We start from the raw sequence: 15,786 nt of genomic DNA on the forward strand, positions 1-15,786 counted from the left end.
CATCCTTATGTTTTTGCAATCAACTGGTCTAACTACAATTCATGAAAAATGAAAAATTGGAAAGTTTTTCACAGGTCACTTATCTGCTGCCTCCTTTTCAAACATTAATTTAAGTAAAGCAGTTGAATGGTAAAATAGTTAAAAGTAAAATCTGGGTAAGCAGTTTAACTGTATTGTAGCTAATGGCCTTGCTGTATGATGTGTTATTAATGTTGTCAGGTCTTTTTTTCTAAGAGTCTTTCTTTCCACTCCTGTTTTTTGTTTTCTCCTCCCTTATTTCTGTTTCCACACTGTCTCTTTCAGTGGCATTAGTTGATTTGATGTGATGTCATAATGAGATTGTGTTAGCTGGTGGGTTATATCCCCAGTGGTCATTGACTTGGTGGGCTTAATATCCACTGTATGCTTGGAGGGCTTGTAGAGACTTTAGACCCTGAATTATAATTCTATAAATTCTGTGGGCCTTCAGTGTGAAAATACTAATTTCCAGTAGCACATCTTTAGTGTACACCATGGAATGTTGAATGAAATATTCAGAGGTTGTGAACCTTCTTCTAATGCATGATTAAACATAGAAGCAATTTGTTTATTGTTTTAAAAAGAAGTAGTGCTTTATTTATTTAATTAAACCCTTTCTGAAGGTGTGAACGTCATTACAAAGGTCATAGTAGCCGCTGTCACCCTTGTGGAATCGCTGTTTCTCCTTGTGGACAATTCATTGCCTGTGGATCTGAAGATAAATGTGTATGTATTAGTAGTTTATTTCTAGTGTATATATGCTATTGTAAATACAGAAAGTTTTGTGACCTCTTATAGCTTTTTGAACTTACAGGAATTTGGAATTGTTGGCCTTTTAACTGATACTTTTTTTTTTCTAAATTCAAGAATTCCATCACATCTGTGTGTGTGTTTATTTGAATTATGGAACTTGTTGCATATTTCATAAGTTAGCTATGCTATTTTATTATTTCATGGCGAGGATACATCTGTTTATATGAAACTACACCTATGTCTGGTAAATCCAGGTGTGAGTCTGGGGAGTAGGTAGAAAGATGAAGACCAGGACTAAGGGAAATGGAAATTTGAATATTGTGAAAACATAGGCTGCCATTTCAGTTTTCCGTGCAGGGAATGGGAAAGGAAGTTTAAAGCAAGTTTTGAAAGCTTTTTCCTAATATATACAAGACTGTAGTGTAAAAAATAAAATAGAAAACAGCACATTAAAAGATAAGATACTGTGGCTTAGGCTATACATGTTCCTGAAGAGTAATTACATGTGCTCTGGAGTATGGGAAGGGGTTGGGATACCCCTATGAGGAAACTGAGCCAGGCCCAAATTGGCAAGATATCTATTTTAGTATTTATGTAATTAGGAGGAATGTTCTGTGGTTTCCCTCAGTATATTCGGGGAACAATAATGCAGTTGAGGATGCTCCTCAAGGTGGTGATGGCTGATAATTCACTTCTACTTCTTTTAGGCTGGAGCATGCACTACATCCTGAGTTTTGCCTCTTGTATTTACTGTTTGCCAAACCAGATTAAGTGGGAATAAACTCCTGTTCACCCAATATGGATTTTATTATGTGATTCTGTGCAGAAGGGTCTCCCTCCCATCTCCCCATCAATTCTGTTGGCCAACAGTGATATTTTTCTTGACTCTAAATAGTGGAATCCAGAAACAAATCTGTTATATAAGCTTCCCCTTTCCTGTTAAGTTTGCAACAATTGTTTTTGTGACATACGCAGTTCCATTTAGAGAGTTTAGAGCTTCACCTCTTCTTTTAAAAAAATGTGTAATGAATAAGAAGCCAAAAGAAGCAATAAAAGTAGGATTATTAATCATAAACTGCCTTCCACAAGTGTTGGATGAGGAAGAATATGTGTTTGCTGCGCTGCTTAAAAATAAAATGGAAACCATATTCCCTCTTGATTCAGGGACAGGTTACTGTAAACAAGAGTTTCAGGTGCTTTGCCTCCTGTTTCCTCCTTGTAAAAATAGGTTGGGGAGCTATGAACTAAGAGCTCTCCATTCTCCAAACCATTCCTGAGGAAACCTCACACTCTACTACCCATTCACTTTGGGAGGCTACAGCCAAGAAGAGGGGTGTAAAAGTGCTGTTCTATTTGCAGTTTGTTGAATCCAAGCTAGTATTTTAATTCTAGTGTTGTAGCCTTAGCTCTATGAATGTTGTGAATTATAAAAGTACCTTAGAAGAATTCAGGAAAATAAGTGTTTCATGGGGAAGAGGGTTGGAGAATAAAATTACAGCAGAATCCTAACCATGCCTACACAGAAGTAAGCCCTACTGAATTCAATGGGGCTGACTCCCAAGATAAGTGTAGTTAGAATTGCCACCTCAGTTGCTAGTTAGTTAATTATATGCCACCTTTAATTAGTTGCTTAGTTAAGTGGTTAGTTAATTATATGCCACCTTTCTCTAAGATGAAAGTATACATAGGATTCCCAGGTGGTCTCCCATAAGAGCACTGACCAAACTCAGACCTATTTAACTTCACCATGGTAGTTATTATTTATTTATTTGTTTGTTTATTTCATTTATAAATTGCTTCCTGAAGTGATTTACTGTTGTCTCATGTGCCTTCAGACCATACTCTAGGAGTTAAGTTGACAGAGTGCTTGTGTCAGGTTCCAAAATTTACACACACTTAAATAATGGATAGGAGCATTCTGGATGACCTTCACCTTGCCCTGGGACCTGAGAGGTCATCCATGACATGCATAGTGATGTTAAATTCTCAAGAATATTCTCACCTCACGCCGATTGTTAATATCCTATTTTTTGGCCAGAGGGATGAGAATTACTAACATTACAGAGAATAAAAGTAATGCTTAGAAGAAGCCAAAAAGAATAAATATGTCCAGCATGAAGTGCAAATGTTTATCATGAACACTGAAAACTGGGATATGAACATATACTCCTAAAAGTATGTCTTGTTTCTTGATTATTTCATTGGAGGTTTAGGCCAGAATAGTATGTGATAACTATGGCTTCAAATACTGGTTGTCACCAAACACCTGTAAAAAGGGGACTTAGGGGTGATTTCAAGTGGGAAAATGGTAAGCCAAGGAGTGCTGAACCTTTTCTTTGCTTGCTGCTTTTCCTCTGGCAGTGTCATGGTGGCCCCTGAATTCCGTGAGGACCCTGCCCTTCCAGTGACCCAAAATTTGGGTGAGCAAGCCTTTGGGAATGACTCCCCCCAGGTTGGCTTCTAGGAGATGCCCTGAAAGAACCTTCAGGGTAGGTTCTTGACCCACCCCTGGCAGATGAGTCCCCAGTCAAGTCAAGGGAAGGTTGAGTCACCCCCTTCCAATCCTTAATAGAAATGGTGCTAGGAGGTCCAAGCCCAGGCAGCTGTTGGTCAACAGAGTGCAAACCTGAGAGTCTAGTGTCACTGCTTGACTTGAGAAAAGGATTTCTTGAGAGTAATGGCATTCCTCAGTAGAAAGGGCTTTTAGAACAGACTTGAGTATGTGCATCTGGTGTTGGTTATGTAATATTCCTTCAGCTCTTGCTCCTGGAATCTTCTGACTGTCTTCTAGCTGCCACCCTCTAAATCTTGTGCTTGACCTCTGCTTTATACTGCTTGGTGCTATCATGTTTTGGACCTGAGTCTGCAACGGACTCTGTTGTGTAGTCTTGCCCTACTCCAGCTACACCGGCAGAAGTCAGAAAGGCAGCCTGTTTCCCCTGCTGCTTTGACAACCTTCTGTTTTCCAATTGAAATCACACATATACACATGATTTACATTAGTTTGGCAGGAACCACTGTTTGAAGAACTGCCACTGTAATGCAGTTAGAATTATTAAACAAAATTCCATGTTTATTGTCTGAGATTCATCTGACTGGGTTGAAGTTGCCATTTAGTTTCTTCTAAAGTGACATGTTTTTGTATTGCACAAGTAAAACATTTAAGAAAGTGCTTCAATAACACTGAAGCAGTGCTTCAGTAACATTTCCTGACTGTGTGTAAGTTTTTCAAAAATTCATAGTTAAAATGCCCATCAATCATCCTCTAAGGCAGTGATGGCCAAACTTGGCCCTCCAGCTGTTTTGGGACTACAATTCCCATCATCCCTGACCACTGGTTCTGTTAGCTAGGGATGATGGGAGTTGTAGTCCCGAAACAGCTGGAAGGCCAAGTTTGGCCATCACTGCTCTAAGGTTTCTGACTGCACATGCAAAAAGGAGCTTCAAGTCTGTATTAAGCGATACACAGTGTCATTCTATGTGTTTACCCCATCTTCAGCCTCTTGTTACAATGTTATAGAAAATTAAACTAGAAAATGGATGGTAACTGGGCACACCTTCAACATATGTTGTATTATAATGTCCCTGCTCAGCTCACAGAGATAGTGTGTTTCATTATCTACTTAAAATATATATATATCTAGAAAGAATTTATATCTTGGTGCTTCTTTGTTGTAGCCCTAATATAACGACACCAGCAAATTCTCCTTTGAACCTAATTGATTTTGAAAATGTGCTGAGAACAATCTGTACATTTCCAATAAAAGGAAACAGAAGTAGGTGTGAGGTTACATACTCAGGAAGGCCATATGGATGTGAATAGTAGAAGTAAACTATTTTTACTTCTAGCTGAACTGGGGCAAAGATGAAAAGGAAATATCAGTAGTTTCTGAATCAGTCATTTTTATTATTAGGAATAGGGTTAAATATGAAAAAGTGAATTTACTTTGGCTTTAGTAAACCAGATTTATATGCACATGTGAATTTTCACTATTTGTCCATTTCCTTCATGGCTCTTTTCCTCTCTTTATAACTTGAAGTTTTAAGGAAATGTGTAACTTCTACCACTAAATCACATACCTGATGGATTTTCTGAGTAACTGCTATTCATTTAGTATTTTTCCAGAAAATTTTGTATTTCAGAATTTCTTACTGGTTAGTAATGATTGTAGAACAACATGTGATTTTATCATTGGTTGTAAATGACTTTGAGTGATCTTTTTTTAGCAGGAAGTGATACATAAATTTCATAAACCTAAACCTAACTTAAAGTAGTATGAATGCAATTGAAATCAAATAAAACTAATCAAGAGGTGGGGGCAGAAAGCAGTAAATGACTGCTACTACTGAGTGGAAACCAAGAGGAAGGAGAGCCTCATGATCTTACTAGTGGTTATCTGTTGTGTATGGCCCAAACAACCCCACGTAGGTGGAATTTTTCTTCAATGCACTGGGCCTCACAAGGCCTTTGAAAAGGCTTTGCACTTCTCAGCACTGACACAAGTTGATGATAAGCTGTCTTTTGCATTTGGATAGATAAAAAGATAGAGTATAAAAATAATTGATGAATGTCTTCTTCTAACACAGTGTGTGTGTGGCAGCAGTGTGTGAAGCCTGTTCTTTCTGAAAAGAAACTAGCACCATATTTCTAGCCTCAAGAAATTACATGTGTAATGTGTTTTACACTGAGCTGCCCAAAGCATCACTTGAAAGTCCACCTTTATAGTATGGATATATCAGAGAGACTATGCAACTGCACTCACCATCAATTTACCTGTAGATGGAATTCAATATGATAGTTTTTACCTATATAATTCCCTGAAGGACTGGATCCTTCTGTGTGTTACCTACTGAAGTTTATGTGGATTCCCATGAAGTGAGACACAGTGATAACAGCAAGAAACTTTATTGAAGTAACAGAACTGAACAACGGGGGCAAAGCAACTGCTTATATACTCTGAAGGCCTGGGCCACTCCTACTCTCAATGTGATTGGCTGTCTAAATTCCCAAGCTGCGAATCACAACTCAGAATTTAAGGGCCAATGGCAGTAGCCCCAATCCTGAAATGTTCTGTGATTTGATATCATGTATCAAATGAGAACACAAGGGCTCAGAATCCTTAGTGCAGACTTAAGCTCAGGCAAACACAGACCACTGAATCCATAACACCTACACTGAAGGTACGACTCCTTGTTAACTAGTTGCGCTTCTTATCCATGAGAGGCTACTAATAGTGCTCTCTCAGCTTATCTCGGTGAAAACCATGTCATTGTAAAAAAAAAGAAAAAAGGTGGAAAAGCAGTTTAATATTTTTGGAGTTACTTGAGATATTACTAACATTACAGTTATATTTATATATTGTAAATATATTGTAACTTAAAGTGTGATGAAAAAGAGTCTGTAAATACTTTTCATTCTGACCAAACTTAAATTTGATTCAGTGATTGAAATTTATATAATGGTATTTTTTTTTTACACTACTGAACCCTGCTTGTTGTTTTTTCAAAAATGCAAATTACATTAGGTTCTTCTGACAGCTTTAATTGTGTGTTATTTCTTTCAGGCATATATATATGAGATGCATTCAAGCACTTATTCCCATAAATTGACTGGACACACAGAATCTGTCATCAATGTGGCTTTTAACCCTTCATCTCCTCAGGTATTTTTCTTTGTTTCTCATTTATGAATTTTAATTTCTAATTTCTTTTAGCATTAATCAGATACTGATTCCCCCCCACTGCTTTTTCCTATGCCGTCGTATTTTCTGTTATTAATATCATTAAGGGTCAGTTATATTTGCCTTATTTATAAATGTTTGTGGAATGACTTTCCCACTGAAGTGCATCTTTCTCCAATTTTATATTCATTTAGCTGTCAGGTAAAAACCACACCTTTTGTCAGGTTTTAAGAGGCTAAGTTATGTCATTTTCATGGTGCAGCTAATTACATTCTTTATATATTTAATCAGATTTATTTTGAATGCTTTGCACCACCTTGTCCCTATTCCTCCCAGTAAGCAACAATGACTACTTGCCAGGAAGCTAACATACCAGCTCCACTCCACCCAGCATGCCACTTCTGGTGCCTTATAACATTTCTGAAAATATAATCATTTCACAATTTAATATAACTGATTATTTGTAAGAAATGTGACTGTATTTCAGATAAAGTTATAGTCGTACCTTGGAAGTTGAACAGAATCTGTTCTGGAAGTCTGTTCAACTTCCAAAATGTTTGAAAACCAAATCGCGACTTCTGATTGGTTGCAGCCAATCAGAAGCCATGGAACCCCGTTGGAGGTTTGGGTTCCAAAAGAACGTTCACAAACTGAAACAATCACTTCCGGGTTTGCAACGTTCGAGAGCCAAAACGTCCGAGTTCCAGGGTGTTCGGGATCCAAGGTACGACTGTACTTTAATTGAATATATCCTGACTGATTACCAAGTAGGCATTGTAGTATGAATGTTTTAAAGGGACTTTTTCATTGTGTATTTTAATTAATTAAATTAATTTACAGTAGTGCCCTGCAAGACGAACGCCTCGTAAGACAGAAAACCCGCTAGACGAAAGGGTTTTCCGTTTTGGAGGCGCTTCGCAAAACGAATTTCCCTATGGGCTTGCTTCGCAAGACGAAAATGTCTTGCGAGTTCCTGCAGGGTTTCCCCCTTCCCCCCCCCCTTTTCCTAAGCCCTAAGCCGCTTATCAGCTGATCCGCTAAAAGCCGCTAAACCGCTAATAGCGGTAATCCGCTAAGCTGTCAATGGGCTTGCTTCGCAAGACGAAAAAACCGCTATACAAAGAGCCTCACGGAACGGATTAATTTCGTCTTGCGAGGCACCACTGTATTAAGAATCTTTATATTGTATAAACTTGTGTAATTTTTTTATGCTTGTAAACTGCTTAGAAGCCTATTTTAGAATTAACTGGTAAATAAATGTGATAATATTTGTCATTAGGGAAAGAATATTTGAATCTTGCAGTCATTTAAGTGGGTCATTTTAGCTAGTGTAACTTTGGAAATCCCCCTTTCAGTTACAGTTGCACTTCAGTTACAGATAGAGGATGTTTTCTATTGAATTTGGCTGTGGTGGTACCTACCCACTGGCCAGTAGGGAAATTTACATCCAATACAAGTTTCCTAGACAGCAGAATTTTTAGGGCTGAAATCATCAGAATTTATTTATAATTGGATATAAGTAGTATTGGATGGGTCTAAAAATACGAGTTACTGAATTTTTACTGGCTACTAGGAAAAGCTTGTTTTCCCTGGTGACAACATCTGGAGAACTCAAGTTTAGAAGAAAGACATATATGAAAACATTGTTCTTCTCTGGTTCATTGCCACCTGTTCACTTAATCATTAGTAGCATGTAATTTTCCACAAGTAAGCTATGTTTTGTAGTGATAGGGGAAAATCGTTTTTCTTTTCATCATTCACCAAATTTTGGCTTTGACTTGGCATTAAATTAGGTTATTCCTCTGTGGCTTGCTGTGTGCTTTCCATCATGTGAAAGATTGCAAGATTCTTTATTAAGAGACAAGCATCCTGATTCTCAAAGTTGTATTGTGATTGCAATAATGCATTAGTTGTGAGGCAGAAAGCTCTTAAAGACAGAGGTTTACATGTGGTTTCTTCACAGCTGACCTAAACTGGGTAGATTGGAGATATGGAATCTCTAAGTCACCTTTATAATATAATGGTTTCCAAGAAGTAGAATTTATCAAGTAGAAATGGAGTACCGTTTTGCACGTGGCAAGTAGAGAGATGGAAGTAAAAGGAAGCATTGCTGTTTATAATAGAAAACACAGGGAAGAACAGGGGTGAAAACAGCATTAATTGAAATGTCCTCTTAATATAAGAGAAGTAGCCAAGACACATTTTGGGACATACAGATTCACCCATTTTTTAAAAGATAAATTAGGGGTGTGCATTGCATTTAGACAAATTCCGAATCTTGAGCTGAATTGGATTGATAAGACAGTATTTAGGAGCTGCATGACCTGAAGCAGGATCCCTCTGAATTGCCACAAATAGAATCAGGGAGATCTGAAGCAATTCAGGCCAGTTTGGAGATTTCAGTGTTTAAAAAACTGCATGCCATGTTGAAATGTTTCTTCCCAAGCTTGTCATGTAAGAAAAGACATGCGGGGTGAGAGGAAGGAGGGAGAGCTGGGGTGTTTAGCTTTGTAACTGACATATCTAGCTTTTAATCAGGTGGAATGATTTTACCAGGACTCTCAAATAAGAATGCTTTGGGGAATGATTTTTGTTATCTTTAATATTTGTGTACGCTTGACATTTTGTCTCAGAGGCTTTAAGCATGCTAAGACATCAGAAGCAATAACTAAAGTGTAATAAACATTTCTATTTTGACTAGACAGCATAGAATAATTTAAATCATCTTATTTATTAAAGGAAATATGATCAGAAGACTAGATGATGTAAAAATTGAATACTGCTTCTTTCAGAAATTACTACTTACTTCTTTCAGAAATAACTGCTTACTAATAATGGCATCATTTATGTCACCACAAAATCTTTCCCTTTGTCATTGTGATTTCAACCTTTCTGGATGATACTTATTTAAGCTGCGACTAAACCAAGGGCAATATGACATCAATAGTGTGTGCCATTTGGAGTCTTTCAACCATATTTGTACTGAGTAAATCTTTGTACATGGTGGATTTACTAGTTTCTGCAGTACTAAGTCACGTAACAGTGCGATTTAGAACATTGAGTCTGTTCCTTTTCACTTTTATTAGCAAACAATTTGTGAACGTTCTCCAAAGCCAATTACTGTCTGTATTTTTCAAATGAAGGAGATTGCAGATAATTAACTTCTGCTTCATTCTTTTTCACTGCTATTTTTCCTACTTTAAAAATATTTTTATGACACATTGTATGATCCTCAGAAAGATGTACCTTTTGTAAGGGGAAATTGGATGGGCACTAATAATTTGTCCAAGCCAATCTGAGGTTTCAGAAAAATGTCCCGAACAGCTCTTGTTATTACTGAAAACCCTTTTTGCTCCCCACCCCCAATCCCAATACTTTTCTTCACTTCTCTTTATTTCCCCATGTCAGTACATGGGAGAAACGAGAGAAGGAAGATTTCTTTCCTCTCCTTTCTCTCTTCTACCTCTGTTTCCAGGTTCCACTAGGTGGTAGTGCACTATGGCACAAAGCCTTGGGTATTATGGGAGATTTAGTTATCGTGAGATCTCCTGCAACTTGCTGTAGCTCTCAGGAGAACTACTGCTCCCATGTTCCCTTGGTATGTGTTCTGTGGCAAAGAGCTACCCAGAGCATCACCAACAGAGAGGGGAGGGGGAACCCCCCCCCTTATCTACCCTCCCACAACCACCACTTGACAGGAAGCAAAGAGAAGTAGGGCAGATGTTTGAAGGGCTAACAGGGAAGGCTTTTGTTGCTGGTGAAGGATGATGTGGGGGAGAACTAGACATGAATCTCCAGCTTGGAATTTCATCTGAGCTGGAAAAGAATTCAAGGGTTTTTTAAAAAAATTCTTCTTGTCTGAAGCAGGCTTCTGTGAATCCCAAAGTTCATACCTGAGCTTGACTTGCATCTCTAGACGTCATATAATGTAAACTTAATTGAAGATCTAACAACTGGGCAAAGCTACAATGTAGTAGATAGGAAAATAGAGGGGTCTTGAAACAAATTCTCATCTCTAGACTATATTATTTATGTGCAGCTTGTGAGGTAGCACACATACAATTTTTGCATGCAATATTCTACCTTGAAAATAAACATCAGGAAGCAGTTTTCCTCGCAAATCTTATAAAAATGAAACTGTTCAACATAAAAGCATTGATGCCAAACCCTGCTGCATCTTTCCAAAAACAATTGGGTTGGCTGTTTTTCTCTCAAGCCGGATTGTACTTTTATTGGAGAGAATCAGCTCTTAACAGTGTTGAAATGTTGTGTTTTCTTTTCTGCCAGATGTTCTAACTTTATATGCCAGTTATAACATAATAGCAAATAAGAGGGGGAAAGATCAATGTAATCCCATGTATGTGTATTTGGAAATATGTTCCTCTATATGCAATCAAATTTATTCCCAGAAAGACGTACAGATTTACAGATTTTAAATTGAAGTCTTTTAAAACCAACTATGATGATATTGGTGACAATGGACAAAATTCTACATATTCATAAACATTTTGAGATAAATTTAGGGTACATCATGTTCCTTGTATCCAAGATCAGCTCATGCAGACAGAATGCCACTTTAAGCCACAATTAATAAATACATTCTTTCAGCAGAAATTCATTACAACCTTTTTAGGTTGCATTTCTTCATCTAGCATCTCTGAGTGTTCCCACGGTTGATGTATCTGTTCTTTTAGCCACACAGAGCTAGTAGCAGGTAGGTAGTTGTGTGTGTGGTTTAGATTAGGAAATAGGAAATAGCACGGGAGGAAAAGACTAAACACACCCCACATCTGGAGCTACTTCCCCCAATTAAATTAGCAGACCCAGGAGTGATATGGATCACTGATCTCCCATATCCCATCTAGTGGTCCTTATGGGGACCTCAAATCAGGTATTTCAATATATGCAAATATTCTGCCAGGAGTTTGAAAGATGGCAGAAATTATTTGAAAGAACCTTACATTAAAGTGTTTCAGGGAACAAAATAATGACACCTGCTGAATTTTGCCCTTCTTGGTGATTCTTAAAGGGATAGAAGCCTTAGGTTATGTTACATCATATCAACTGTCCTAGTTCCATGTCTACAAATGTTATTTATATCCCTCCAAAGGGAAAACAACATTTTTTCTGTGACATAACACTGTGAAGTAGATCAGGTAGTGAGATTTCTAAAGCTATGAAGTAAGCTTTATAAGCAATGCAGATTTAAGTTTTGTGCACCACCAGAGATGTATTTATGGGAGGGCAAATGGGACAATTGCCCAGGGCGATAAATTTGAGGGGATGGCATTTGCAACACCAGCAGGGTACCTGGACTCTTATCTTTCATTTAAGAAGAATAAATAAATAAATAAATAAATAAATAAATAAATAAATGTGTAAACCTAATTCCACCCCCCTTCTATGGAATAAATAGCTTGACTCTGTTTGTAAACACTGTTACAAAATCTTTTGAATAAATACATTTTTGTGGTTATATAAAAATAAAAGAAACTTAATTGAAACTATGATGAATTTGTTAGAATATTTGGTACTATTCCAGGCACCAAAAATCTTTTTGAAAACAATGTCAACAGATCATAAAATGTTCAATAAAAACATGTGTTCTTATAGTCATAAACATTTCTGCTAAGCATTTTCCCAGCCATCCTTGCAAGATTATGCTCTCACCTTTTGGTACTCATACAAAATGACAGCTAGTCAATGGAATATTCCTTCACTGAAGAGCTGAATCAAATTTTATAGAAAAATCTATATAAAAAAGCTAGCCAGCTGTCTGGAAGACAGATATAAAGATTACATGGCCATTTGGATAAGGAAAAGGTTAGTGGAAATCGGAAAGTTTCAAACCTGCTGATCTAATGGATGAAAGTCTGAGGCTGTAACTCTATGCACACTTATTTGGGAATAAGTCTTATTAAGCTCATTGGGCTTCTGAGTAGACATGTATAGAACTGTAGTATTAATTTGAATTGAGTTTTTAGATTGCATGTCTTTATGAAAAAACTCCATTGTGAGATTACTGTCCAGGCTTTTTGCCAGGCTACTTTTATGTCTTAAAATGCAATTTCAGCATCACACCTCCCAGTAGGGACTGGCACAGCACTTGCCCAGATTTTAGGACTATTATTCTTTTTATTAGTATCTCCTTCCCGGTCACTTTCTTTTAAAGCAGTTCATTAGTTACTTCCTGTTCCCTCATTGTGGCTGGCGGTCAAATTCGGTGTGGCTGAAATATGAAAGTAGGTATGGTGAGAACTGCAGTTTTCAAGCCTGTGTTTCAAATGACTCACCAGCTATTCGTACTCATTTAAATCATTTTCTACTACTCATTATGATATTAAATTCAGTAAAATAAACTTAGCTTCATGTTTAAAAGAATGAGTGGTGGTGTGTTGGTGGCAGTCTCTGGGCTGCACTGAATTGCACTTCCAGGCTGACCAGATGTAAACATGGCTGGGCCAGATGTAGAGCACTGGAGTGGTAGCAGCTCAGGGAATGCAATCCCATGTGCAGTGTGGCAGTCTAAGAAATGGCCATCAGTTGTGGGTGAGCAGAGTGGCTTAGCTCATTACAGGGGATGGAGAGACAGTTTTGTTGAGAGCTGAGGGGCTTAAGGTGCTATAAAGGAAGGGAGAGATCAGTAAAGAAAGTCAGAAGCAGCAGGTGACCTGCTGAGCAGGGGAAGTAGAGTCTGGGCACCAAAAACCCATGTTAAAGAAGATCTGGAGGAGAATTTGAAGGAAAGCTGTAACTTCTGACTCCCTGGGGAACCAAGGACCCACCAGAAGGATCCTGAAGAAAGTGTTTGTTCATTATAATATCACTGGCCTTGATTAGATATTATTTGGAAGTGGGCTGAGTTTGAAATTTTAGATGTCACCTATCTTAGTGGCTGTTGACCCAGGAATATACTTGTGGGAAGTATATGACAGTTATATTTTCCTTTTGCAAAATCAGTATATTGATTTTGTACCTGTTCCTGCCTGTACAAAAAAAACCCCCTGACTTCTTTGCAATTTTGCATTTTTTGTTTGAGACAACATACTGCATTTTTGTTGTGAATGTTCATTGTGCTACAGTGTGGCCCAGTGAACACTGTAATGATACTTGGAGATGTAGTGTGAAGAAAGCCTTTAAAAATTGCAACCAATCTTGGGCCAATCCTCAAAAAGTGTTGTAGATATAGCCTTGCGTGCCATTCCTTCCACCTTCCCTTCAAACAAAAGAAAGAAAGAGAAAGGGAGAAAGAGAAAGAAAAGCATAAACTTGCAGAATTGAGGTTTATCTAGCATTTGAGTGATCCTCAAGTCCTGGACATATAAGACAAGTTGCTGGCTTTGATATGACATTCTGTGCTGAAAACCTTCATTTTCTGTTGGGATCATTTTCACTGCTGCATAATTCCATGAAAATGGCAACCTACAGACTCATTTTTCATATTCATATATAATTCCCCAGAGTTTCATGATATGGCAACCATTGTTCAAAATGGCATTTTACACATGAATAAAATAACAAGAAACACCAGAGATACATGTGTTTCAAAAGTTATTTAGCCCCCCCCCCCCGTGTTTAGTTTAAGACCTCTTCAAGAAAATAGACAATAGATTAATGATCTTTTATTGAGTTGACAGTTCTGCTTTTTCCTTTGGCACATAGAGAATTTTTTTTTAATGTTAGGAACAAAATCAGACATGCTTAAGACAACAAAACCTATTTTGGTTCAGCATGTTACGTAGGTCACAAAAACACATGCTCCCTGCCCCTTCAACAAACGAAAATAAAAATCTGAACATTTTAACTTTTTCTTTTTCGAATTTGTTATCATTAAAAAAAACTGTTGAGATGTTGGCTAACATTTTTTTTACATGTAACAGTTCTTTTGACAAACATAGCACCAAAATATGCAACTTATTTTTTTTACAAACAAACAAACCTTAGTGAAGTGTCATTTGCTTCACACCAAACCTTTTGTAAAGTCATAAAACGTGTTTAGCTCATCCCCCCAGGCCACAAAAAACAACTTGTAGTAAGAGAACTAATTAGAAGAGAAAATGCTTCTGAAAAGAAGAGTGATATTGGAGCTTCTAGCAGAAAGATGGGGGCTATGGAAACTACTGACACTGTACAGTGTTTCTGTAGAAGGGATAATGTATCTTGCCAGCTGTCAGGAAAAAGAAAGAAACCAAAACTATGAAAAACAGAAAAACGGGGGAAAGGAGAAAGTACATAAACAACTCCCGGTATACAGGTTAAAAGAAGAACATGACATATATAGTAATGAGCATCCCAAAACCCCTTTGGGATTTGAAAAGTTTGTGAACTACATCCAGAGGTGGTTGAGTTAATCTCTAGTAAGGATCATCTAGTTTTCTACTGTGTTTATTGTGAGAACTTAAGTCTTCTTTTGGCAGCATGCAGATTTGAAGACAGAGCAAAGAAAATTAAAGAACCTATTGAATTTATTGTGTGTGATAAAAACTCAACAGACTAGGATGCAGAGATTCCAAAGTTGCAACTTGGATAAACCACGCAATATTGAATAGAAGATTCTGGTAAATCAGTGGAATGAAGATAAATTGGAGCTGCAGTCTGTTACCTGGAGTGAAATAGAACAAATGCTGTATAGTCAAACGAGAAAAATATTGAAGCATGCATACAATATATGTAGACAAGCAAAGGAGCTTCAGAGCCAAAAGGAAAAATTTGTGGCAAAGTGAACTGATTCTGCAAACTGACTTTGCAGAGAATTATTACATAAAGTATCAGAACGAAGCAATGCAGGCTCATTGGACAGCAGAACAAGGAACTTCTGTAATAATTTACACTGCTGTGATTTATTATAGGCAAGTCACTGATGAAGAAGTGCAGGTACTGATGTATGCTGTCCTTGATGCAACTGAGCATTTCTCTTTCACTGAAATTCTTCCAATGCAAAACATGGCATTGAAATTAGACCCATTATTCTATGGACTGATACCACTTTAAGAACAAGTATTCCACAGTGACTTCATCATTTACAAATCCTGGAACTTAAGTAAATCTTCCCATGGCAGAGGACCACATGATGGAGTTACCAAAAGAATTGTATGGGACAGAGTTTTGAGAGGACAGGCAGTGATGCACAATGGATTTGATCCTCCCCCTTAAACTTGGAAAAACTTCAAGCATGTTTGCTCGTCATTGAGGAAAACAGAGGAACATAAAAAGACCTCAGTGAGGTGTTTGAAATGTAAATCCCATGAAAGGCATACAATTAGCAGAATGTGTTGTCAACATGGAGTGATTTAGAGTATGCCATTATCAAAACACAGTAGATCAGGCATAGGCA

At 37.5% G+C, this 15,786-nt stretch overlaps 1 protein-coding gene across 3 annotated transcripts in view; it reads left to right on the top strand.

The window, feature by feature from the left end:
* WDR27 (WD repeat domain 27) overlaps positions 1–15,786 on the top strand; it is a 63,980-nt gene that overhangs the window by 35,576 nt on the left and 12,618 nt on the right. For 2 of the 3 annotated variants that reach the window (XR_013837505.1, XM_079971335.1), the window contains one exon: positions 6,336–6,434. Coding sequence is in view for 2 of the 3 variants with exons in the window: in XM_079971335.1 (XP_079827461.1) it covers positions 6,336–6,434 (99 nt within the window). In the remaining variant the exon portion in view is untranslated. Of the gene's footprint in view, positions 1–641; positions 745–6,335; positions 6,435–15,786 lie in introns of all 3 variants that reach the window. The other variant, XM_079971334.1, reaches the window with a different exon arrangement.

Source organism: Podarcis cretensis, assembly GCF_951804945.1.
Source record: "Podarcis cretensis genome assembly, chromosome: 3".
Classification (NCBI taxonomy): Eukaryota; Metazoa; Chordata; class Lepidosauria; order Squamata; family Lacertidae; genus Podarcis; species Podarcis cretensis.